The 25,359-nt window shown below is 43.1% G+C and overlaps 1 protein-coding gene across 1 annotated transcript; it reads left to right on the top strand.

Annotated features, from left to right (window-relative positions):
• Positions 1–967: 967 nt before the first annotated feature.
• Positions 968–25,013, top strand: PLEK (pleckstrin). The gene is made up of 9 exons (XM_008516969.2): positions 968–1,218; positions 10,042–10,197; positions 10,447–10,628; positions 11,174–11,265; positions 14,227–14,411; positions 15,749–15,853; positions 20,871–20,954; positions 21,851–21,920; positions 23,284–25,013. The coding sequence occupies exons 1-9, from the start codon at positions 1,177–1,179 to the stop codon at positions 23,418–23,420; spliced, it is 1,053 nt and encodes a 350-aa protein (XP_008515191.1). The 5' UTR covers positions 968–1,176; the 3' UTR covers positions 23,421–25,013.
• Positions 25,014–25,359: the final 346 nt, after the last annotated feature.

The following is a 25,359-nucleotide window of genomic DNA, read 5'->3' as shown; positions in this document are numbered from 1 at the left end:
GGCATCCTTGGCTTGCAGACGCATCACTCCAGTCTCTGCCTCTGTCACCTCGTGGCTGTCTTCTCTCTGTGTCACTTCTCTTCTTATAAGGACACCACTCATATTAGATTAAGGCCCACCTACTCCACTATGAGCTCATCTTAACCAATTACATCTGCAGCAACCCTATTTCCAAATAAGGTCATACTCTCAGCGACCAGAGGTTAAGACTTCTTTTGGGGGGACACTATTCAACCCATAACAAGGATGTTAATAGAAATGGCTCAAAAAAGAATTCTGTGCTCCAACAAATTTGGGAAACACAGGGTTAAACACCACTACAATAAGATTCTGAGCTTTGGGAGAGTCTTCAATTTGTTAATCTGAAGGGAAACCTCCAAACTGGGACTATAACGTGCAATTTCTCAAACATGTTTGAGTAGGGACTTCTTACAGGCCTACTGTAGGGTTAGCGTTCTGTGTGACATGCAGTTCCCAGGCCCGAGGGGAGGCAGCAGTGCCTTGATGATGTCCCTTCCGATTCTGGGTCTACCTTTTGCCTCTGTGTCACCTTGAGACAACTACTTTCTTCTCTATGCATGAGTTTCCATCTGTTTAAGATAGAGACAATAATACACTTCCCCAGTGAGTTTCTTGTAAGGACTACATTAAATGAGAAAGGCTGAAAAACACCTAGCAGAGTCCCTGGCCTGGAAAGAGGCTCTCACGTCACAGTGGTTACCTTTGTTGTGCTAACCAGACAGTTCTGCATTTCTTGGCATTTTTATTAAGCTTTTCCAGGATCTCAAGAATAATTCCTAAACCAGGACAATTTCCACCAATAAGGTTTTCTTGTTCGTTTTCCCTTTCTTTTCACCATTGTTTTCTTCTCTTTAGGACAATGATTTTCTCTATGGTAATAAAAATTTACATAGAGTAAATATTCAGCCCCACTGTGCTTTTAATGTCTCCAAAGTTAGCAAAGAGCGGATTGTTTCTCTTTGCAGTTCCCTATTCTGATCTTCCACCCTAGTGAGGGGAAGAGGATGTGATCATGCGATCGCCAGCAGACGGGAAATTGTGAAAGTGACTTCACTCTAGAAAAGCAGCCCACAACTGCCTCGGCTCTCAGAGGAGGCTGAGCTTCTGCGAGGACTCATCTGAGAGCAGACCCCGCCACCTGTTTGTCCCTCCGACATGGAACCGAAGCGGATCAGGGAGGGCTACCTTGTGAAGAGGGTAAGCGGAAGTGACACCTTCAAGAGTTGTCACTGGCGATAGGGTGGGGAGGATTGGAGTCCAACTTCGGACTCTCTACCGCTCATCTTAGGAAGGTTTAGTGCTGCACCGACAGGGTTGAAATAGGAGAGCATTGCAGCATGTAGAATGTTGGAGAGGAGGAAGCCAGTACGTGTTCTACCTAATTCTGGTTCTCAAAGGTGAACTAATCCAGCTCAGGCATCCGCACAGCTTGATCTTGTGGGACTGAGAATTGCAGGCTGCAGAGTCTGCAAGGTGGGAGCCTAAGCGAAACCCCTCATGATTTAGTGCATCCTTTTCAAGAACCACACATGTGTGTTATGCTAGAAGACTCAAACTCTTCTGCTTTGGAGAGACTATTCATTTGTTATTTAAATTGCCCACCCCCTCTTTTTTTTTTTTTTGGAAAGGAGGAAGAAGAAACTGATTAAAGATAAGGTGATATAATAGTATAGTAATTGTAGCTTATTTCTTGGGCCATCTTCTTAGAATTGTTGCATTGAAAACTTAATTGTTTCTATTGGGCTGAAATCGCTTCATTCACATTCTTTGTGAATTTATATGCCGTGCCCTTAGGGTGGTAGATAGATGCACCATTTCAAAGATTAGGAAATAGGGACATAAGTGTACTCAAAAATGCTTTGTCTTTCTGGTACGGCATCAGGAAACTGAATTTTGTTAACACTGTTGGTTTTTTTTCTGATGGTGGGCATGTGCCGCGTCACTGTGAAACTCCCAGGGTGGTGAATTCACACACAGAGCTCGCTGGTATCCTGTGGTCAACACCCCTACAAACCAGTACACTCACGCTGATCTAAGTGAGCTTAGAATGTCAGAAATGAACTGAAATCAGTACATTCCTTCAAATGCCCAGCTTTTTAATTGAACAAGCACCTAATGTGAATGTTTTAGGCCATTCATTGGTTTAACATTTTTGCCTAAAATATTCTACTTCTAGGGACGTTAAGGAGCACATTTTGCTGCCTGATTCTGTTTTGATTTAAAGCTGAAAGGGACCTTAGGTTTTCTGGCGTCATCCCCTCATTTCCAGAAGAGGAAACTGAGACCCAGAAGTGGGTGACTGCCCAAAGTCACATGGCTGTTACAGGGTTGGGACCAGAAACTGACTCTCTGACTCCTGGGTTTCTGACTTATGGCACTGAGCTCTTTTCAATACACCAGGGTTTTCTTAGAATAAATTTAATCTGTTAGGGTTTGTAATCTTTGTATGGTAGTGAGGGTTATGAATGGATGCTGGGGAATAAATAAGCCCTCAGCTGATATTTTCTCTCGCTAGCCATAGTTTGAAACATCCTTTGGGAAAGACACACGTATATACACAGAGGCGTATGTAGATTCTTTGCAATAGGCACCATACTCTCTTTGAGAATTAATGATAATTAATGTTGACATTTCTTTCCTGATTGCTTGGGCTAGTATCTTGAGAAGAGCAAGCGAATGGGAACATTTTCTACAAAGGTGTTTTTTCTCTTTAACAATTAACACATATTGCAATAAAATGTATTGTTTGCATACTCATATTTAAAACTCTATAAATCACACACGAAAAATAGAAGACTAAATCTCTGATAAGTGAGGCTGCCCCACTAAAAAATGGGGATGAAAGAGTTAGGGTTGCCAAGCATATGGACTTAAATTAATAAATACTTTTTAATCCATGAGACTAATTCTCTCAGGACATGGCTTATAAAAGTCAGTTTAGGAAATGTAGCTAGAAAAGAACCATAGTGAATGAAATTTCATATCCCTATTTTTACAGTTTACATCTTCTGTAATTTTCGTGTCTATCATTTGCATCTTCCATAGTTTTTCCATTTTTCTCCAGGAGCGTTTGAACTCCCTGTTACAGCATAGTAAGATTCTCTAACTTGTCCTCTTTAAAAAATGCTTGGTTCAGAAGTATTCCCTTTGTCAGCTGCAGAACTACACCTGAAGCCAGAATTTCCCAGCAAGGTGCTAAAGTTCTTAATTTCGTTAGACATTAAGTTTCTTTCAGTTACTTTATCTATGTGGATTAAAACTGTATGTGTCAGGAACCTAGCACATGGTAGAGGCTATTTTGGTGGCAATCATTATTAGTATCAGTATCGACATACTTCACTTCAATAGTAAGGGTCCTCTTCTCAAAGCTAATGGGGATTTGTACTGGTTCCTGGATTGGTTGCCAGCTTAATAGTGAAGAAAGGACCATGACAATCTTTCTCTAACAAGGGTGTGAGATGCCTTGACTGTGGGTATTGATGTCAAAGCATGACAGGCAATGGCATATGAATCTCCTTCCGTTTATGTTTTTTTCTCATGCAGTTTAAGATGCCTGGGTGGTGATGAAGAATATCTTTCTCCTTATGTCTTGTTATATGAAATAATTTTAGGAGAAAAAGGTGTTTTGGGTGGAAAAAATACAACATTAGAAAATGCTTGTGCAAGGATTTTGTCAAGTCAGAAATCTTGGGGTCAACAGTCAATGGCATTGACTACAAAATGGCTATTCTTGGGGCTGGCCCCGAGGCCGAGTGGTTAAGTTGGCGTGCTCCACTTCAGGCGGCCCAGGGTTTCACCGGTTCGGATTCTGGGCGCTGACATGGCACTGCTCGTCAGACCATGCTGAGGCAGCGTCCCACATGCCCGAACTGGAAGGACTCACAACTAAAATATACAACTGACTGCTGGAGGGATTTGGGGATGAAAAGCAGGGGGAAAAAAAAAAAAGATTGGCAACAGTTGTTACACAAAGAGCCGTGCCTATCTATGTTCCATGTGGCCCTCATGGGCTCGGAGTGCAGTGATTTTCTTTCCCAAAGCACTGTTGTTGTGGTGGGTGGTACCCAGGAGAACCTCATGCCAGAATGACATCACAGGATTGCCTACAAACTGTGTAGTCTTATCTGTCTATGTGGTTACCATTTTTTGAGCACCTACAAGCTAAGCCCCTTAAGTATATTATCTCATTTAATCTTTACAACAATGGGAAGTAGGTACTATATTATCTTCATTTTACAGGTGAGGAGACCAACGTTGGGAAAAATTAAGTAACTTGCCTAAGGCCACACAGTCTGGATGAGGCAAAGTTAAGATTTGAACCCACATCCCTAAGATTCCAGAAATCATGCTGTTAAGTGTTCTGTGCCATTTCTCTATTGCTCACCTAATATGGTTTTATTGAGAAACTGTCCAACCTGAAAGAGTCTATTAATGTAAAAAGTGTACTACTGAATAGATTAGGTTCCTTGCCTTTTAAGAACTTAAATAGGCACCAAATGACCATTTATCTGGCATGCTATACAAGTGATTCATGGATCTGGCTGGAAGACTAAGTGAGAGGATCTACGATACAGAAGAGATAAGAACTTAATTTAATGCAACATCAACTTAAAATAACATGTCCCATGAGTGTGGGAGAATAATGATACTAACTCACAGTTCTGCTTTAGTTAGATACGTAATTTTGACGACAATGTCATCTTCCTTTGAATTCCAGCTATGTGTCAACGTATGAAAAGAGAAGTTTGTGGGAAAGGAGAAGTTAAAGGAGGTGTCTTCAGTCCGTGGGAGGTGCCTGGGAGGGGTTCTAAACACCAAAATCAAATTGCCTCACCCCTCAGCAATGAGTCGTGGCTTTCTTCAGTGAAGCTGCACGTACACAGGAAGGCGTGCCCCAGTTGGTAACATTCATCACACTAACTAGAGTCATCGCTCAAGGTCACTCTCTCCCCTGTTAGACTGTGAACTGTTTGAGAGTAGAGTCTGCGTCTTGTTCATTTTTATATCCCAACACTCAAGGAGCTGCTCTATCATTATTTGTTGATTGAACACGTATCAAAGAAAGAAACTTGCGTAATATAGACTCATCCAAGCCAAGGAATCAAGGGTCCATATTTATAGTAATTTTAATGTACTAAAAAATTTCCAATGGGGTATTCATTTTCAGATGATCATGTTAAATCTGTTTTAAGATTTATTTATTTTTAGCTTGCGGGTGAGACCCAAGCGTTGGCAGGGGCATCTGGAAATAGAAGACTAAAGGGATAGTAGGCACCACAGGCTTTCTGGAAGGGATGTGTAGAATCTCAGGGGTGAAAGGAATGTTCACTGTTTCAATAAGTATTTAATTGAACTTCCCGTCTGGAGCCTGCATTTCTTTTACTAATCTGTTTTGAACAAGCATGCTTGAATATCTCTTGTATCAGGGAACTCACTAATTTAAATTTCTCCCTTAAATTGTGCAGCAAACTGGATTTTCCTGAAACTTTTGCCTGTTGGGACTTCAAAACAATCTATGACAATGTTTCACACCTTTGAAGACAGTCCGCTTCTGCTCTACCTGTCCCTTTTTTTTTTTTGGCAGGGAAAGAGTCACCCTGAGCTAACATCTGTTGCCAATCTTCCTCTTTTCATTTTCCTACCCAAACCCCGAGTACATGGTTGTATGTCGTAGTTGTAAGTTGTTCCAGTTCTTCTATGTGAGCTGCTGCCACAGCATGGCAACTGGCAGATGGGCGGTGTGGTTCTGCGACCCAGGAAGTGAATCCGGGCCATTGAAGAGGTGGTGAGCACTGAACTTTGATCACTAGGCCATCACGGCTGGCTCTGCCTGTCCGTTTTTGGGCTAACACCTAGCCAGTTCCTTCTACAATTCCCCAGGACAGATGCCATCTTGTCACTCTCTTTTGAACAGGCTCCAATTTACCTGCCGTTTTCAGTTTCCCTGAACTCAAGGTCGTTCTCGAGGTGCACCTGATAAACAGAGAATTACAAGGAATAGGTGGTATTTATTGGGTGCTTGCCATGTTCTAGTATTGCCCTAAGCAATTTACCTGGCTTATTTTCTTTAAACTCTCAATAATCCTAAGAAATAGATAGTAGCATTATCTCCCCATTTGCCAGATGTCAAAAATAAGTTTTAAAAACTTGCTCAAGGTCACATTACTGGAAGGTGGCAGAGCTGGGATTTGAGCCTGGGCCATACAGCTCCACAGCCCATGGTCACCCACTGTTTAGGTTCCATTTAAAGTTAGAACAGCACTTTCCTCGCTTTAGATCCTATGTTTCTATTTAGATAGAAAATAACGACTCTAGTGTTTCTGACAGCCCACCTCAAACTGCTGACTTATAGAGCCCCTTTTTCTCACATGCCCATTTCCCCAAATCTTCACCAAGACATTTTATAAATATTTACAAAAAAAATCTCATTAAAGGAAAAGAATATGTCTTACTTAATTCTAATTTGCATTTCTTTGAATGCTGTTGAAGCAGTGCATTTTTATGTTTATTGGACCCGGAAATTTCTTCTTTTGAGAATTACCTGTTGGTATGCTGTGCTCATTTAAAACAATTGAGAGTGTTTGTATATTTCTTTTTTTTTAAAAGATTTTATTTTTCCTTTTTTCTCCCCAAAGCCCCTCAGTACATAGTTGTGTATTGTTAGTTGTGGGTCCTTCTGGTTGTGGCATGTGGGACGCCACCTCAGCATGGCTTGATGAGTGGTGCCATGTCTGTGCCCAGGATCCGAACCAGCAAAATCCTGGGCTGCTGAAGGGGAGCACACGAACTTAGCCACTCGGCCACGGGGCCAGCCCCCTGTATATTTCTTATTGATTCTAAAGAGTTTTAAAGAATACATTAAGGATGTTAACCTTTAATTATATGGTAAGATATTATTAATATCCACACATTTTTATTTGCTTTTCAGTTGTGGCAGTTTTTGGTTTTTTTACTGTACAGAAGTTCAATTATTTTATAGAGTCAAATATGTTGCCCTTTAAGATTTCTTCTTTCGATGTCATACAATGTCAGACTTCTCTGCACTAAGCTATACCAGTCCCGTGATGATGAGCAATTATTCACTGGGAAACTTTAAATCTGACCCAGCATCTAACATCTGCCCCTTGAGACACGTAATTGTATAGGTTTTGGTCTATAATGGGAAAAAATAGATGGATGCTATATATATATATATGCATAAAATCATAAAACATATCTGTTATATATGTGTAAAATCATATAATGACGTGATTTATGATTGAGATATATATGATTTTATATATATATGAGATTATACGTATAACTAGCTAAGTGCCTAAAAAAATCGATTTAGATTCCAGAATTACTCAAAGTTATGTAAGAACCAAAATGAAGATGGCGTGTGAAGGGAAGTGGAAAGAGCATAACATTGGGAATCAGGAGGCCTGGATTGTAGTCCCAGTCGTATGTTAACTGGTCAGGTGTGCTGGGCCTGGTCCCTTAACTGGGCCTCAAGTTTCTTCCCTACATGATGAGAGTGTTCATAGATGATCCTCAATGCCTTTCCAGCATGGACGTTCCATGATCGCACTTCCAGAGTTGCTCCTGGGTGAGCACCAAGAGGATCGGAGACAGAAAGGGGTAAATGTAAGGGTAGCCGAGGGGAGGTGCTGTCAGGTCTCTGGACTGAGAAGCTGGCGGCTGCAGCAATGGCTGAGAGGAGAGAGATCACCCATCATTCCATCATTCTAACCTAACTAACCACTACCAACCCTGGAGGAAAGTTTCCACTTTATAGGTGGTCCTAGTTCTCTTGTTTTACAGAGTATCAGCCTCCTTCGTGTGCATAATGACCTTAAATCCCAAATGACACATCCTCCGCTGAGTGCTGAGTGAGCTGACAGACCCCTGAGGCTACATTTGAATGAGGAAAGCACAAGCTCGTTTTGAACAGTTGGCTCCAGACTAGCTTTATTTTAATTGTCAGTAGAAGGAATGCGGTGCTGGCTGACCTCTCCCAATTTATCCCAATTGCAAGGTCAAAAGCCCTGAGTGACTGGCAGTTATTAACCTTTGATGGGCCTGAGGTAGAACATAAAATTTTAGACTTGAAAGGCATTTTAGCAGTCATCTAGACCAACTTCTTACTCCTAGCTTTTGAATATATCTTTTATTATTTTTAGTTATTTTAATTTTTTATTAAAGAGACGTCTATATATTTCCCTAATAGTATATCCCAAATTTTAATATATAGTAGTGTCATGTGTTCTTCATGAATTCATTAATTTTTCCCAATTATTTTGAAAAAAATTCAAACCCACAGAGAAATGGGAAAAATAGTATGACTACCTAGATTTATTAATTTTTAACACTACTGCATTTGCTTTATCTCTCCCTATCTCTATATTTTTATATAAAGATACACATATATTTTTATGCTGAGCTATTTGAGAATAAGTTGTAGACATCATACCACCTCATTCCTAAATACTTCAACACGTATCTTCTAGGAATTAGACATTCTGCAGAGTTTTCCAAGTTGGATGTACCATTTTGCATCCTGCCAGGATGTATGGGAGTTCCAGTTATCATCCTTGCCAAGTCTTGCTTTTCTCATTGTTTTAAAATTTTAGATACTCTAATGGGTGTGCAGAAGTATCTCAGTGTGGTTTTAATCTGTATTTTCCTGATGAATAATGATGTTGAACACATTTTCAGAGGTTTTGTGGATATTCTCTTTAATGAAACGTCTCTTCCTGTCTTTTGCCTATTTTAAAAGTAGATTATATTTTTCTTATTGATTTGTAGAAGCCCTTTGTATTCTGGATATGAGTTTCTCTCAGATAGATGTAAAACAGAAAGGCATTTGATTGAAATTACTTCATGTGTTGGTATAGTGTCTGACCTTGCCCGTTTTTTGAAAAAGGGAAAAAATCCAGTATTATTATGGATAGTTATTCTGCCTGTGCAGAAAACAGACAGTGTGTTTTAATTAAAAAAATTTTTTTAGTAACTAAAACAAAGGAAACAGTTGGACAAGCAACATGATACTCCCACAAGTATTTATCATCTTTACACAAATAGTCTTCCTTTTGGGCAACTGGACCTTTATACAGAGGCTCTTTGTATTTTCAGATAAGCAGCAGGATCTGCTGGAAACTGGATGTTAATTCTATTTTGTGGTAGTCATGATGAGCTGACATCATGGGTCCAAAGATGAGAGGCAAAGAACCCTAATCTCTTCCTTTCCCAAAGCTCTCCCAAAATATAGACAGTAAAGAGAGACTCTCTTGATCTACTCAGAATGGTTAATTTATGGCTGCAGGGGCAGGTGGCATTAACCCAAAGTGAAAACTTTTTAAGTAAGGATTTTCCTGAAGGCTACATTGCCATGGATAACATCACTCTGGGAGAACAGACCGTTTTGCAAGTGATTTTCATACAACTTAGCCATGCCCATGCACAAGGCTGCTCTCTGAGTTTCTTCTTGACATTTATATTTGGATAAAATGCGATTAAACCAAGGGATGGAATCAACTGCAGCTGGCATGCCACATTTATGGTCTCCATGCCCATAGTTGACACAACTACTGGATCGTGACACTTTTCCAGTGAGTCCAGCCTCAGGCATCAGCTATTATTCAGTCTGAGTTGGCACTTGAGATAGAATCTATCTGTCATTCCCACGTTGAACTGAACACAATGGGCAGGGTTGGGAACAGAAAATAAGCCACAGAAAGTCAGCCTGAAATGCACAAGAAGGAGATAGGAACCATACCATATTCCCTTGGTAACAGCCTATGAGAGGCTTATGGGCTGATTATAAACGTGTATTCATTTTATCTTTAAATTTTTTTTTTAAGTTTCAGCAGAATGGCAGTCTCCTTCTCCCCTGAAGTCTGCTTTCCTAGCAGCCTGGTTACACAAATGTGGGTCATCTGCGTCCACACTGGCCAAAGCTAGGCTGTTTACCAAATCCTGCACCAGCTATAGAATAGTTTCAGAAAACATTATTACACAGCTCTTTTGTTGTCATTGCAGGGGAGCGTGTTCAACACCTGGAAACCCATGTGGGTTGTATTGTTAGAAGATGGAATTGAATTCTATAAGAAGAAAAGTGACAACAGCCCCAAAGGAATGATTCCCCTGAAAGGAAGCACATTGACTAGCCCTTGTCAGGACTTTGGGAAAAGGATGGTGAGTTGACATCACTAAAACAATGAATGCCATGTCAGGTACTGATCTTTGAGCTTGTGCATAGCCTACAATGTGAATGGTGCTCCTTGGGCCAGTCCTTCTCACCACAACCCAAACTCCACTCTGGGCCTTTGGGTCTCTCTTGGCCAAGCACTTCCAGAATGGGGTTGGGTTCAACTACTGTGCTTCATAAGGGACCTCAGTCCCTTGAAAAGAGTCATTCCTAATGGGATGTTTTTTGATTTTCAGTTTGTGTTTAAGATCACTACGACCAAACAGCAGGACCACTTCTTCCAAGCAGCCTTCCTGGAGGAGAGAGATGCCTGGGTTCGGGATATCAAGAAGGCCATTAAATGCATTGAAGGAGGCCAGAAGTTTGCGAGGAAATCCACCAGGAGGTCCATTCGGCTGCCAGAAACCATTGACTTGGGGTGATTTTCTTTATTTGCTTCCTTCTACCCCTTCTTCCCCTCCTCCCCTCTTTGAGGAAATCTCACAACAGATCCTGGTCCAAGGCTTGCTTTGGTCCCCTGTGAAGGCTGTAGCCGCTCTTCTGGGTCGACACCGGCTCTTGGAGTACTAAGATGTTTACCTGGGTCTGAAGGAGTGATCATGGCTTCTCCAATGCCTGAAAGCTGAGGAGAGGAGGCTAATGCAGTATACATTCCCTCATTTTGGGTAACCTTGTCAGAGAGAAAGACAGAAAGAGACAGAGAGACAGAGAGAGAGAGAAAGAGAGAACTTATTGCATTTATGAGGTAGCCATGGTAAGTTAGTCTTGAAAGAAAGCTTCAGGATCTCTAGGTAGGTAGGAAAAGACAGGGGCTATGTGTCCAAGTAGGTAAGGTTTCAAGGTGGCCCTGGGGAAGGCGGAAGCTTGTGTTCATGGCCAACCTCTCCAAGGTGGCGATTCCCAGAGAGGACCTGCCATTCTAAAATGCTTCCTACTCATCTGTCTGTTTTCATCTTCATGTAGTGCCTTGTATTTGTCCATGAAAGACGCTGAAAAAGGAGTAAAAGAACTGAACCTAGAGAAGGACAAGAAGATTTTTAATCACTGCTTCACAGGTAAAAGGCCTTGCAAGTCTGAATTGGGGCAGCTGGAGAAGGCAATATGGAGTTCTAGCTCAGCCTTATGTGTGGGGTGGGGGATGTGGAGCATGGTACATGGATGAGGTCATAGAATGCAGAGCGGTGAACGTGAAAATTAAACTTCCCCAGCATGGAAACAGAAAGAAGGGTAGAAAAGAACTTTGCTGTTCAAGATAAATATTTGTAAGTTCCAGCTATGTCAATCAAAGTGACATTTTTTTTCAATGAATGGCATTATGTTGAAATAGACAGAGAGTTGAATAAGATGATAAACAGGAATCTAGATATGCAATGTAAGATTTAAGTGACAGTGTTAGGGATGTCTGAGGTTTCACAGGGTGAGACATTAAGTGTTATGAGTTTAGGTAGATGGTGCATTGGTTAAAAAGATGATCTTTGGAGCAAGACTGCTTTGGTTCAAATCCAGGCCCCGCAACTTACTAGCTGGAAAATCTTAAGCCAATAACTTGCCCTCTCTGTGCTTCACTTCCCTTGTCTATAAAATGGGATAATCATTGTGCTCCCTCTTTATTGGCTTTCTGTAATGTGTTTAGAACAGTGCCTGGCACACACTCAGCACCATACGGTGCAAGCTCTCAATGTGGTTATTATGATTAAGAGGTCACATATCTGCACAGACAATCAAGTCTGTAAGTTCAGAAGGAAGAAAAAACTCAGGTGGTTGTTGGGATGAATAGAGGTAGTGCCTAAATTTCACCCCAAAAGATGGATAGAATTTCACTAAGTATTTGTGGGAGGGAGTTCTGATGAGGAGGTTGAGCAGAGGATGCTAAGGACAAAGTTATGGGGCAGAGATATGCAGAGTATGCATTCAGGAAAAGAAAATGACCAGCCTGCTAGGGCTGACGGTTTATTAGAGAGTAAAATGAGACATACAGTTTGGGACTGGGTTTGTTAGATGCCAGGCATGGCTTCCTTATGCTGACAGGAGAGGTCCAGAGGGGAAAACTCTGAGAAGACACAACGGATGTACAATCCATTCAACAGATAATCCATGAAACTGGGTCAGGTCAAGGTCAGGAAGGTGGATGGGTAAAGGGTGTGACCTGGGGTAACAGAGTAGTCTCCCATGGGAATTCAGCCTCAGAGAGTTAAAGGAGGAGTCCATTAACATCAGAAAAGTCAGGGTTAAGATTTGGGGTCAAGATACCAAGCCACCGGCAGTGGTAAGGGAAACTGACAAGAGCAAGGTGGGGCCCCAGCTCTGGCAGGCCTGAGGTCATAAGACAGAACCTCAGGCAAAGGGAACAAGGAGGGCGTTCCAATGTAGATCAGGGCACAAGGTCCAGGCCAGCCTTGTTTCTTGTGTAACATATTAGTCCCAGAGTATCAGACCAGAACTTCTTAAGTTCTTCCCGTTGAAGTTCATGTTGGGTTCTAGAAATGCAGATGGGGTTGAGCTTTCATGTGAGAGTCAGGTGGTCTCAGGGGAGAGACGAGTCTACAGCAGAGGCTGGGACCCAGGCACTGCTGACACGTGATGGAAGACCTTGAATGTCAGGTGACAGGGCAGCTAGGCTGAACGTGCCTTTCAAACTTCAGCATGCCTGGCTGCACAAGTATGGAATCGAGGGTTAGGACACTTAAGTGGAGGCCCATTGTAGGTGTAACTCAGGCTCTAGGTCACTGAACTCTCTGAGCCTTAATTTTCTCATCCTTAAAAAGGAGGTTTGCAATTACCGCACTACATCTTCTACTGGGTCTCGGTGAGGATTAAAAGCAGAAACGCAGTATGTTAGTTTGTCCTTCCAGAGAAAGCAAAGTGGGCAAAAGCCTTTCGTATATGAAATGCATGGAAGGCTCACTAACCAGCTGCTCTCACTCGTGTTTCAAGGATGGTATGCCTATTGCCCTTGCTTGGATGACCCAGGGCTAGCTGCCTGTTATGTTGGCTCGCGGGTTGGCTATGTTTGTAAAGAAGATGCTGCTTTCATAGGAAGCTTTGTTGTAGCCTGCTAATAATCAAATTGATGGGTCAAATTCATTTTATTCTCTTTGTAGTCCTCTCTTGAGGCAGAAGTTTGATTAAATGACTTCTCCAGGTCCCTGCTAGACTCTGCAAAGGTGTGACACTCAGTGCAAGAGATGTCGTCAAATTTCAATTTAGGACATACACACTGATCATATTATTTACTGCTTAAAAACTTGGCAATGGCTCCTCGTGGCCAAATTTCTTAACGCATCATCAAAGCTCTCTCCACTCACTCTGTGCCTTCCTCTGCTTCTTGCCTTCTTTTGCCTTCCTTCCACCAACTCCTCCTCCTGCTCCCAAAGGGGCTGCTTCATGCCTGTGTGCCTCTGTTCACGCTGCTGCTCCTCCAGCCTGTGGGGCTGTGCTAGTTCCTCTCAGCCTCTGCCTCATGTGCCTGGCAAACATCTACTCATGTTTTAGGCCTGGGCCCAGTGTCACTTCCTCTATGAATCTTTTCTGACAGTGCACACACAGCCTTCCTTCCACTGCCCACCTCTTTCTCATCTTCCTGAGCATTTGACCCAGTGGCTCCGCCATACTGACCCACAGCGGAGCACTGGTTACCCTGGTTACAACAGTTACTTTCACCCGTCTCTCCCTTCTAGATTCCCTGAGGGAGCCTCCCCAATACCCATCACAGTACTTAGCATCTGTTAGATGCTTAATAAATGTTTGTTCGTTAATGCAATGAATGAGTGAGTTAGCAAAAACTGTTTCTGTAAGGCATGCATTGCTCCTTAAGGAGCATGTAGATGTTTTAAAAACATTTTACACGATTCCTTTTGTTTCCAGGTATCTGTCCCATCGATTTCATTTTTCCTTCCTGAAGGAGGGAGGATGAGAGAAGTTAGACACTTGGGTGCCCTGGAGCTCTCCAAGGGTGCCTGCCAGGGGCTTGTTCTTTAGTGAAGAGAGTTAACCTTCCCTCTGATGGTCTCATCCAGGTAACTGTGTCATTGATTGGCTGGTTTCCAACCAGTCCGTTCGGAATCGCCAGGAAGGCCTCATGGTTGCCTCCTCCCTGCTCAGTGAAGGGTACCTACAGCCTGCTGGAGAGCTGTCCAAGAATGCAGCAGACGGCATTGCTGAAAACCCTTTCCTGGACAACCCAGATGCCTTCTACTACTTTGTAAGTCAGAAAAGCTGCCTGTTTTTCCTCCTGTAATGGGAGCTGCCCTCAGCAGACTCTAGGTTGATTTCAGTTCACATCCACATGTGTGAAAGGAAGGGCCCAGCCCTGCAGAGAGTTGGGAGATCCCTGGCTTGAGTCCTCCCCCTCCACAACGCCTACCACCTCCAGTGAGTCAGTTTAAAGGAAAATATTACTTACTTGAGTAGTTTTCTTGGAATTAACTTTTTAAACTTTGCTGCGTCTATTCTTCTAAGCAATAATTCTTTTATAAAAACCTATTACACCCTAGTACCTGCCAGGCACTCGCCTAGACAAGGAGATATGGCCATGAAAAAAAAATAACAGGCAAAACTGGCCCTCAGGGAACTTTCTTTCTAGAGGGTGATCTGTAAATTCACAATGTCTAGTTGTATTTTTCCAAATATACATTAAAATACATGACTCTACACAAACGTGATTATCCTCATCCCCTCCCCCAATCACCTTGTTGTACCTCCCACGGTCTGCCTACCACAGACTGGGAAATGCTATATTACACAACACAGATGCAGTCTTGGGCACGTGAGAAATGCAGCAACAGCGGATTTCTAGGGGAATTTTGGCAGCTTTGTTTCTATTTGGGGTCAGAGCACAAAAGTTAGGAAGCTACTTAAGAGAACCATCCTTCTTACGAAAATAAAGTGAATGTCTCAGAGGGAGTTTCATTTCACTTTGGGGGAAGTTCCGCTGTCAGAATTTTTTTTTCAGGCCTTTGATCTGATAATTTATAGCCATTTAGTTGTGGGATTCTAAAAATACCCATCACAGTGGCTCCTCTTCCTCTGTGTGAATCATTGCCCACCGATAGCTGAGCAAGTCCCAGCTCCCTCCTGACCACAGAGGATGAGGCTTGACACACGCTCTTGCTCTTCTCAAAGGAGAAGGGGCTGAGGCCTTAATGGAGAGCGTGTTGCCCAGTGTCATAAATTGGCCAGCTCTGCTTTCAAGGGTGTGGCCATGAGCTCCCAAGAGAAGGAAGGCTTTGAAGGAAGAAATATGCTGAGCTAGACTTAGAATATAGCTTGGGAAACCCAAGAAAATGAGAGGGTATCAACAAGATCTCACTTAAGAGTGCATCTAGCAACAAGACACAAGCATCTAGAAATAAGAAAAAGGAGGAGGGGAAACGAGCTAACCAATGACAACCTTTAAAGTTCAGATTAGTTGACGAACTGAAGGAGGAAAGAAAAAGAGCTGCCTTCCCTGTGGCTGGAGGGGTGGGGAAGGTAGAGATGGTCCAGGTAGCCCTACGCCTAAAATCAGTAACGTAAACTTGCTGTTTGGTTTCCCAATAGCCAGACAGCGGGTTCTTCTGTGAAGAGAATTCCAGCGATGATGACGTGATTCTGAAAGAAGAATTCAGAGGGGTCATTATCAAACAGGGATGTTTACTGAAGCAGGTGAGTGGCCACCACTATTCTCTTCTAGCCTTTGCTCCTTACAGGTCCTTTTTATTTCTAAATGACCAAATGGTATTTCCTTTGGCCAATAGTCAACTAGAAAATGAAACCCATAGGGTAAAAGATAGACAAATAGCTAAATAGATGATCGAAGTGGCATTAGGTCAGAATGACTAATGCAGGCAGGGCAGAGATGCACCTTGAAATAGGGAAACTCCTCTTTTATCAATATCATGGGAACAAGACATATTTGTTGTTTGTTTTTTTTGAGGAAGATTAGCCCCGAGCTAACTGCTGCCAAACCTCCTCTTTTTTGCTGAGGAAGATTGGCCCTGAGCCAACATCCGTGCCCGTCTTCCTCTACTTTATATGTGGGACGCCTACCACAGCATGGCTTGCCAAGCGGTGCCAAGTCTACACCCGGGATCCGAACCAGTGAACCCTGGGCCACTGAAGTGGAACATGCAAACTTAACTGCTGTGCCACCTGGATGGCCCCTATCATGGGAACAAGAAATGTTTTAAGAAAAATATTTCTTAAATATTGCCCTTTTCATTAGCTGGAGGAAGTCAATCGGCTAAGAGATGCCATCCAAAAGACAGAGATATTTCATAGTAAAAGTACCTCCTCTCTGCAAAGTACCCAGAAAACAGAACAGGCCACATCCAGAAGAGACACATCATATACCTTTGGGAGCAAGGAACTGCCATTCCAAACTATAGGTAGGACATGCCTGAGACCACAACCAGGGCATGCCTGAGGCCAATTCTTCAGGAGTAGCAGAAGACAAAGGTCAAATTCAGTCTGAGGGCACAGTCTGAATCCTGGGAGGACATCAAGTGCAGTTGCCAGGTGCCCACAGGTATAGGTCACTGTCAGTCTGGGAGGCAAGGGCTGGGGTGAGCGGAGAGTTCTAGTTAGTTCCCAGGTGCCGAGGCATGGGATGCTAAGAGGTGAGACAGCAGAAGATGCTGGGGTTGTTTGAGGGCCAGCACCTGGGAGAAGAAGAAGTCGCAGGAAGACATGGGAATATTCAGGGTGAAACAAACTGATACTAGCACGTGGTGGCATAGAGGCCAAAGCTGCTTTATAGGGCCAACATCTTGCCTTCCTGGCTGTGCTGTGAGCTGTCTTAAAGGCACTGCTCAGTATATAATAGAGAACCTGATCGCCACAGGAGATTTCCGTGCACTGTTTATAGACCCCATGGGACTGAGAGATTTGACTTATCCCATACAATAGGACCCTTAATCATCTTAGTGACTAATGAAATGGGCGAAGAGGGAAGAACCAAAGCAGAGCATGTATTTTCATTTTAAAAGAAGGATTTAAAGCTAGTGGAGACTAGGAACAGATACAAATTTTGAGTCTCGCTGGGGGAAGTGGAATATTAGTGTTGGAAAACTTTAACGTTAGGTTTTAGGAGAATAGGGTCCTAAGAAATAATACAGAAGGACTTAGGAAGAATTCGGACTGTTCTAATAACTTTTTACATCGGGGGCCGCTGACCAGATTCAAGGCAAGGCGCAGGGGCAGGGCTGACTTCTCTGGGGGAGGCTCTGGCTGCTCCTCGTTGGTCCTGTTACACATTCCTATGTCTGGGCTCGCTGACTACAGGCACTAGAAGGTGGGTGTAGGAGTAACTTGGGAGGGAATTTCATTATTTCCTTATGTTGTTGATTCCTTCCACAGTTCTATGTTGTCATCAGCCATTAATGGCTTCTCTTGAGTTAGTGGATCGGACAAACCCTAGTCAAGAATAGAACCCTGGGGGCTGGTTCCGTGGCTGAGTGGTTAAGTTCGCGCGCTCCGCTGCAGTGGCCTAGGGTTCAGATCCTGGGCGGGGACATGGCACCGCTCATCAGGCCACGTTGAGGCAGCGTCCCACATCCCACAACTAGAAGGACCTGCTACTAAGATATGCAACTGTGTACAGGGGGGGTTTGGGGAGATAAAGCAGAAAAAAAAAAAAAAGAATAGAACCCTGAGAAAACTGAACGTGAAGGTTGGGAAGGGGTTGACAAAATCTGGGCTGGACTGGAATCACGTCTGGGTAATGGAGACCCTGGATGGTCAAAAATTGGCTGAGGTTTATGGGTGTCCGCGTGCGTGTTGAAGATAATGGGGACTGGAAGCAGGCTTACTCTTGTGTTTTCCTTCGCCTTCCTTTGCCGGGCCTTTGATAGGCACAGTTTAGCCTTAGCTAGCCCAATTGGTGCACATTTTAATCCTCCAGGGATCTGTTAAAACTACATCCTAGGCCAATTAAATCACAGTCTCTGGATTTTACAGCTCCCCGAGAGATTCTGTTGTGTAGCTAAGGCTGAGAACATCTGAACTAACCTCTTTCTCAAAAGCTATTGTATCCTATTATCAAAACCCGGCTATTCAAACAGTCATCCTTATAAGCCTCCTTTTGACATGAAGAAAACAGAAATCTATGTGCCTTCAGGAATGTTATTCTTTTCCAATATTCTTTCCTCTAATGTTTTTGAGGGGGAGACAGAACAAAAAATCTCTTCTACTTGAATTGATGTTTCCTTTAATTTTTCCAATCTCTTAGCTTAGTTGTTTACGACCTTGGTGCATATCAACTGAGGGAGTTAAAAAAACCTTCCTCTTTAGGTGCCACAAAACTAAATCACCCTTGTGCCTACCACTAGGAGTTAGCTAGGGTTAACCCACACCGAAGGCGCAGCATGAGAAAGGACAGCTGTGTGCCACACCTCACGGTGGGGAAGGAGTTATGTCCAACTGGAGCTCAGTCCCCCCCTCTCCCCCTCCACTCTCCCTGTTTCTCCCATCCTAGAAGAAACAATTCTACCTGGAGGATGTAGCCAGTTTGAGGATGAATGATATTGGATTATACTCAATATAATCCTTTTTTATATAATTCATTCTGTTATGATAGTGAATAAAATATTTAGTTTCTCAACCACATGTGGATTCTTTTATGGGGAGGGACAACGTGTTATATGTGTTTTTCTTATATCTGCTGCAGAGTTCAGCATCTTCTTGGTCTATAATAGGCAATAAACATTTGTAGAGTGAGTTAAATTGAATGTAAGTAGATGACTTGGACAGATCAGCAACAATTCTTGGAACCCCAAGCATGCATGCATTCCTCAAAATCCCTCAGGAAATAGTCATTAAATGAAAGATGGCCAGATACCCACTTACTAATATTAAATTCTTCAGTGCATCACATTGTGATGCCTGTGAGGGCTTAAAGAGAGTACGGTAGTTGGCCATGGCTGACTGATTTCACATCCTCCTGTTATCTTCCTCTTTCATGGATTCATGAGGACTTGGTATTCACCCAGTGATTGCGTAAGAGAACACGACACGTGTATCTGCAGGTCAGGAGGAAGCGATGTGGGGCAGAAACGTTAGCAGCATTAGCTAAGGCAAAAAGCAGGAATTCATAAAAAGTATTTTAGAAATTGACGCTTTGCAAAAGCCATTCTGGCTATGATATTGCAGACAGAAATATTTTCTGTTCTCCTATATGACTCTCCAGGTTTCCTGGCTCCATTCTTCAGGCAAGTAAAAGGCTCTTTGGAGATGAGTTCCTCGAGCAAATGCTCAGCCAAATAACTGTAGACCCATGCTTGAAAGCTCTCTTTAAACTCCTCTGACTTGGTGCTGTGAAGGAGGCACTGTTTGCTAAGATCACATGTTTCATTGCTTTCTGTACAAGCACAATGAAAAATATTGGAAAATTTGCGTATGTATGTGCTTGTCAATATGTGTCAATTTGTTATAATTAACAAATTATATTCTTTGTATTGGAAAGATAGAAACTATACATCTTCTAATCTAATTTGTTTTGGCTTTTAGAGTTTAAGTAATTTGAGTTTCTTGTGGGAAATCATAGAATCAGGTTTACCATGACATTAAAAGAAACCGCTATAAGCTAATTGAAATAACTGAGTAATTCAAGGTAATTACAAACAGATATCAAGGCACAGTGCTGGGCAGTGGAGGAACAAAGATAAACAAGACACAAATCTTGCCCTCAAAACCCCTAGTCCAGATGATGGCAGTGTTTAATTCTGTTGGAAAAGGCCAAGTCCTATTCTTTTCATCATGTCTGTCACAGTAACTATTCCTTCCCATTTCATTGCTGCTACCTAATGTTAGTCCCTTAAAATTTTATGCCTGGGTTGTTGCAGTCATTTCTTAATGACCTCCTTTTTACCTTGTTTTCTTTCCTTGGCTCATCTTTAACCTTGCCAGCTGGTCCATCCTGTATGTTTTCACCATATTAATCTTCCTAAAATGTGATTGTAATTTTTTCACTTCTCCCCCAAAAGCCATCAGTGACAACTCCCACCTTTTATTTTTACTAAGTCTCTTTCTACTTTTCCAACCTTGCCTCTGCTGCTCCTCATGAACCCTGCCTTCTAGCCGGAAGGTCTTATTCACCAAGGTCTGCATATGCCTTGTGCATTCCCACTGCTGCTTTTTTCTTGTCAGTAGTCTTCCCATCCACCTCCTTCTCACCCGTCTAATTCCTCTATGCCCCAGGTGGATAAGTATAGGTCTTTATGAGCTTTCTTTGACACCCCCAACCCACAATTACCTATCTTTCATTTAATTCTTTTGAAACCTATTGTCTATATCAATTATTGGATTTGGACATTTGATATTTTATATTTCTACATAGGTTATAAACTCTTTGAAGAGCAGGACTGTGTCTGAAATCTCTTTACAGCCCCTATATTACCTAATGTAGTACATTGCGTATAGTATTGTTTTATTCATATAATGCTAAAGCTGGAAGACAGTCTTAGAAATAATTTAATCCATAACTTAATAACAATCCAAATTGTACCACTGGCTCTGGTACTATTACTCTGACAAAGATTTGCTTGGGGCCTGGTTCTCCTAGAGTTAGGATTTCATCTTTCTTCTCTTTTTTTCAATTCAGCACGGATTTATTACATTGGTACTGTGTGTACAGAGTGATGCTAAGAACTCATCATTCCTTGTCTTATGTTGATTCTGGATACAGGGGCATAGGAGGAAAAATTGGAAGGTGAGGAAGTTCGTTCTGAGAGAAGACCCTGCATATGTGCACTACTACGACCCTGCTGGGGTAAGATTCCGTGGTTGATAAATCTATTCCACTAGAAGCCCCCACTGCACCTTCTCACTGGGCTTCCCATTCCCCTTTCTGCTCTGTTGATGTCCCCTTTTCCTCTTTGCCCTCCCACTTTTTATCCTGCCCTCCTCTGCCTTTTCCTGTCTCCTCTTATGGCAAAGGTCTGAGATCTTAGGCTTTGAGGTCAGCATAAGCTCAGGCATGAAAAAAAATATCACTGGATTGTCATTTATTTGGTCAGCTCAACATAATCTTTTTTTGTTTGCCCCAATCTGATATTTTCAGAGGAGCTCAACCAGTCCAACACTTCGCTCTTGGTTTAATATGCAAAAAAGTGTTGATTCCTCTTCCAGGCCGACCTGGATGAGAGCATTAACTCCAGCCGTTTGGGCTGTTGATTATTCAGAACAGGGCTTTTTCCTCAATAAAATGGGCCCACTCTTGAGTGTAAAGACAACTCCGTCTGTTCTGGTCCTCAGGCTCTGCTGGCAGTGTAGGGCTCTGATTTCTTCCCGTGAGGGTTATACTACTATGTCAGCTGCATGGGGCTGAAAAGCTCTGGAAACACGCAGCTCTTCTCTCATGGGACGTGGAGATTCAGCCTCTCCACCTCCCCTGCCACTTCCTTCCGAATATGAAGCTCAGAGTGACTTGTGTCTCCTCATCCAGCTTTCCCGGGTAAACTGGGGGGCGGAGGATCTGGAAAGGGTTTCCTTTAATCTCCTTCTGCTCTTATCTATTTTGGGGGCCTGATCTATACCAGAGTGACTCTGTGTGGCTTTTGCACCAAGAAGATAAGGTTGGTTTCCAAAGTACATACACTGTGTACACACACCACGGTACAGTGTACGTACTTTGGAAAGATAACGAAGGATTCATCTCTCTTCTAGGGGGAAGAGCCCCTGGGAGCGATTCACTTGAGAGGCTGCGTGGTGACTTCAGTGGAGGGCAACCCAGATGGTAAGAATGAATTTTTGTTTTAGGGAGGTGTGTCTACTCAGGCTCCCTTCCCACACCTGGACATCCAGGGCCAACAGGAATCAGTCGTTCACTCAATCAGGCAGAAGCATGAAAGCATTTCTATCTGAAAATTTGGGAGAAACCAAGAACTGTTCTCTCCCAGCTGCTGCCCTGGCTCTCCCCTGGGTGCTGGGGAGTTGGAGTGGCTTTGTGGAGGCCCAGAGTAAATCCTTGAGCAATGTGGAGAAAGATCCTTCACACCGGAACCAGCTTAGATGGAGAGAATTGTTACCTCCTGACACCTGTAATTGAGCCACGACACTCCTTAAAGGGGGCCTTTTACATACGCACATCAGGGAATCTCCCACAACACAGGGAACATGGGTGCAGCGAGGCGGTGTGGGGAGTGGAAAGTGCGCCTGGGTTGTAGGGAAGTCTGTGCAGTCGCTTAGTGGCAGGACCTTGGCTGGATCGCCTAACTGATGTGGGTCTAACTCATCCTCAGAGAATGAGGGGGTCACACCAGAGAACCTCTGGGTCCTAGGTCACAAGCCTGTGATTTGGTGCATGGAATACCCATGCTGGTGTAGACTGGCTCCTCAGGTGCGGGATGAGTGGTCTCACTGGGGAGGTGTGGTTTAGACATCCAACCCCGGTTTCACTCCTCACTTTGGGTTTATGATATTTTAGAGGCTGACAGGAAAACACTACAGCTGCGAAAGCCTAGATTTTTACTGCCCCTGCGTTGACTCACTCGCGTCTGCACACAGAGCTATGCTTTAGTTTTGGGGTAGGAAGCGTGCTGCTTTTTGGTTTGAGGTGGATGTTTTAAGTCTTGTCACAGTCTTGGCCAGTTTACTGCCTTCTCGTTTTTCAGCAGAGACTCTAACTTAGCTGTGATGAAAATAAGTTCAGGCTATACTGGTGGTACTGGCAGTGGGTCTCGTGTTTGGTTTTTTTTTTTTTTTAATATATTAGGGTCAGCCCTTGGTTTATATTATGAGCAGAGGAAAGGTGCCCATTAGACACTATTAGAGGTTACTCATTAAACACTATTGGTGTGCAAAAGTGAGGAATTTGCTTCTAAATTATTAAAGAAAATGCCTTGTTCAGTGTTTTACTTATTTCTTAAGTGTACACACACACACACAATCATACTATGCACCTATCTATATAAATACAATATTTATAATTATACAATGAATATACATATGATCATACAATGATGGCAAGTTTGAAAACCACATATTTCATTTTCTTAAAACACTCAAAAAACAGGGATTTCACTCCTTACAGAAGGTGGGTGAACCAGGCAACCTTTCTGGTGCCCGTGTGCACTATCATTCTCTTGCTCTTTCACCAGGCAAGAAGAGTGAAGAAGAGAACCTCTTTGAGATCATCACGGCGGATGAAGTTCATTATTTCTTGCAAGCGGCCACCCCCAAGGAGCGCACCGAGTGGATCAAAGCCATCCAGGTGGCCTCTCGGACTGGGAAGTGAGGGCACACCTGCAGCTCCTCATCACCCTCCCAAGGGAACTCCACGGATAAACTCGGTCCAGGGCCTGTCCACTTCTGGTGACAAGTCAACGAGAACGGGCCCAGGGGTGGGGAATTTTCATCTGCAGGGGTTCCGAATGTAACTAACCACATGCCGCGTGATGTTCACCTGCCCAGACCACATCGCTCCCTTAAGTCTTTCTGCCACTCTCCACACCCCACACACAAGCTGTGTGGCCTGGTGTGCTGCTTAATCTCTCCAGGCCTCAGGTGCCTTTTCTGGAAAACACAAGAGTTGAACTAGAAGATCCCTGAGGGCCTCCGTAGCTTAAAGACCAAAAGCCCTGTGATTCTAATACCCATGGAAGTCAAAGTGCTTCCAGTTGTCCAGCTGATGTCCCTCCTTGGCTAAGTCTTAGCCCTCAGAACCTGAGACAACTCTTCTCTTTAAAACTGTTCCCAATCCGTCCTAAGAGTACTAGGCAGAAACCTCTTCTGTTCTCTTTCTCCACCTTGCTTTGTTCTTGGCCACGAGATCACGTATCAAAATGAAGGAGAACTCTCTTCTTCCTTCCTCACTCCACCCAGAAAGCTGCTGAGAGCCAGTGCTGCAGTGGTGACTTGGGTTGAAACCTTCTATCGCTTGCTCCACCCTGGACAGTTCTGTCTTCTGAGAAAAAGACCTGGAAAAGCCAAGAGTAACTGAGGGTCCTTTCCATGCCTTGCAGTCACTCAGCCTAGTGGTATTCCACTCTCGCTTGAGGCTGATCTGAGAAGAGACTATCTTTGCCCCCTTCTGGAGCATTTCTCTACCACTTATAATTAGAAGGAGGAACTCCAAATCTTCAAGATTCTGTTTCATTTGGGTGTTTGCAGAAAAAAGTGGGCAGATGGGTTCTCTCCATGGGTTCTCTCCATGGGTGGTGGGCCTGGGCACCTGGCTGGCTAGTGTGTCCCCTGCAGCTGCAGAGGAGGCAGGGCTGGACCACAGGCTGGCAGATTGAATGATGGGTTTATATGAAGACAGCGCTGAAGGGACTTCAGTCCATTCAGAGCTCGCAGAGGTGGCCCTGAACATTGTGAGCACCTTCAGTTCTCCGGGTCATGACACTGTGATTGTGCCTGAGCTTTAAGCGCAAGCTGTAGCAGCTCCTGCTTGGCCTTTGAGGGGCCTCATGAACCCACCAACCAGGGTGGTCTGACCTAGATTCAAACCGGGTACCTGTTTTCAGTTTTTGACCTTGTCCACTAATAAGTGATTCTAATCCAAACTTGCATGTGTGTGAAGGAGTATTTTCCAACTTCAGATTTTTAATTGTAAGGTCCCCGTGAGGAAAGAAGAGTAGGAAATTCTTCCTGATTTTATCAACTCCTTTCTTTCCCTCCCCTAATTCCACACAATTTCCATGAGACTATTCCTGCTCCTCGATGGCTTTATCAATGGCCTAATGATAAAAGACTGTCTTTTCTCTGATTCTTTAATCAACTGTCTCTTAGAACATGCACAGTAGTTTTTCTACATTCTGTGTGAAAAGTATTTATTAATGTGGAGTCGACTTTATGTTTTGAAATAAACATGACCAAGTTTAGTGTCTTTTTGGTGTGATGACTCTGAAGTTTTGCCTCACATTAGTGACTCTCCTTTTCTATAACCTACTTGCACTTCCTGAGGATGATACCATCTCTCATCTCTGAAATCAGGCCCATGACTTATGATTTTCTTTTTAGCAAAGTGAGTCAGGGAATAATAAAAATATGGGGGAAATAAAGATAATAAAGATATATGGGCAGCATATATTCCCTATTCCCTAAGTCTATATCTCTAATTTTTAATTTGCGAGGTCTTGTTTGTAATGTTCAGGCAAGCAAAAGAGTCTGTAAATGGTCCTTAACTATTAAGGATACAGAAAACTATTTACATTAGGGGAAAATAAGTTTCT

Source organism: Equus przewalskii, chromosome 14 (genome assembly GCF_037783145.1).
Source record: "Equus przewalskii isolate Varuska chromosome 14, EquPr2, whole genome shotgun sequence".
Lineage (NCBI taxonomy): Eukaryota > Metazoa > Chordata > Mammalia > Perissodactyla > Equidae > Equus > Equus przewalskii.
The sequence above is the reverse complement of the archived record's forward strand: the minus strand, read 5'-3'. Positions and strand labels throughout refer to the sequence as shown.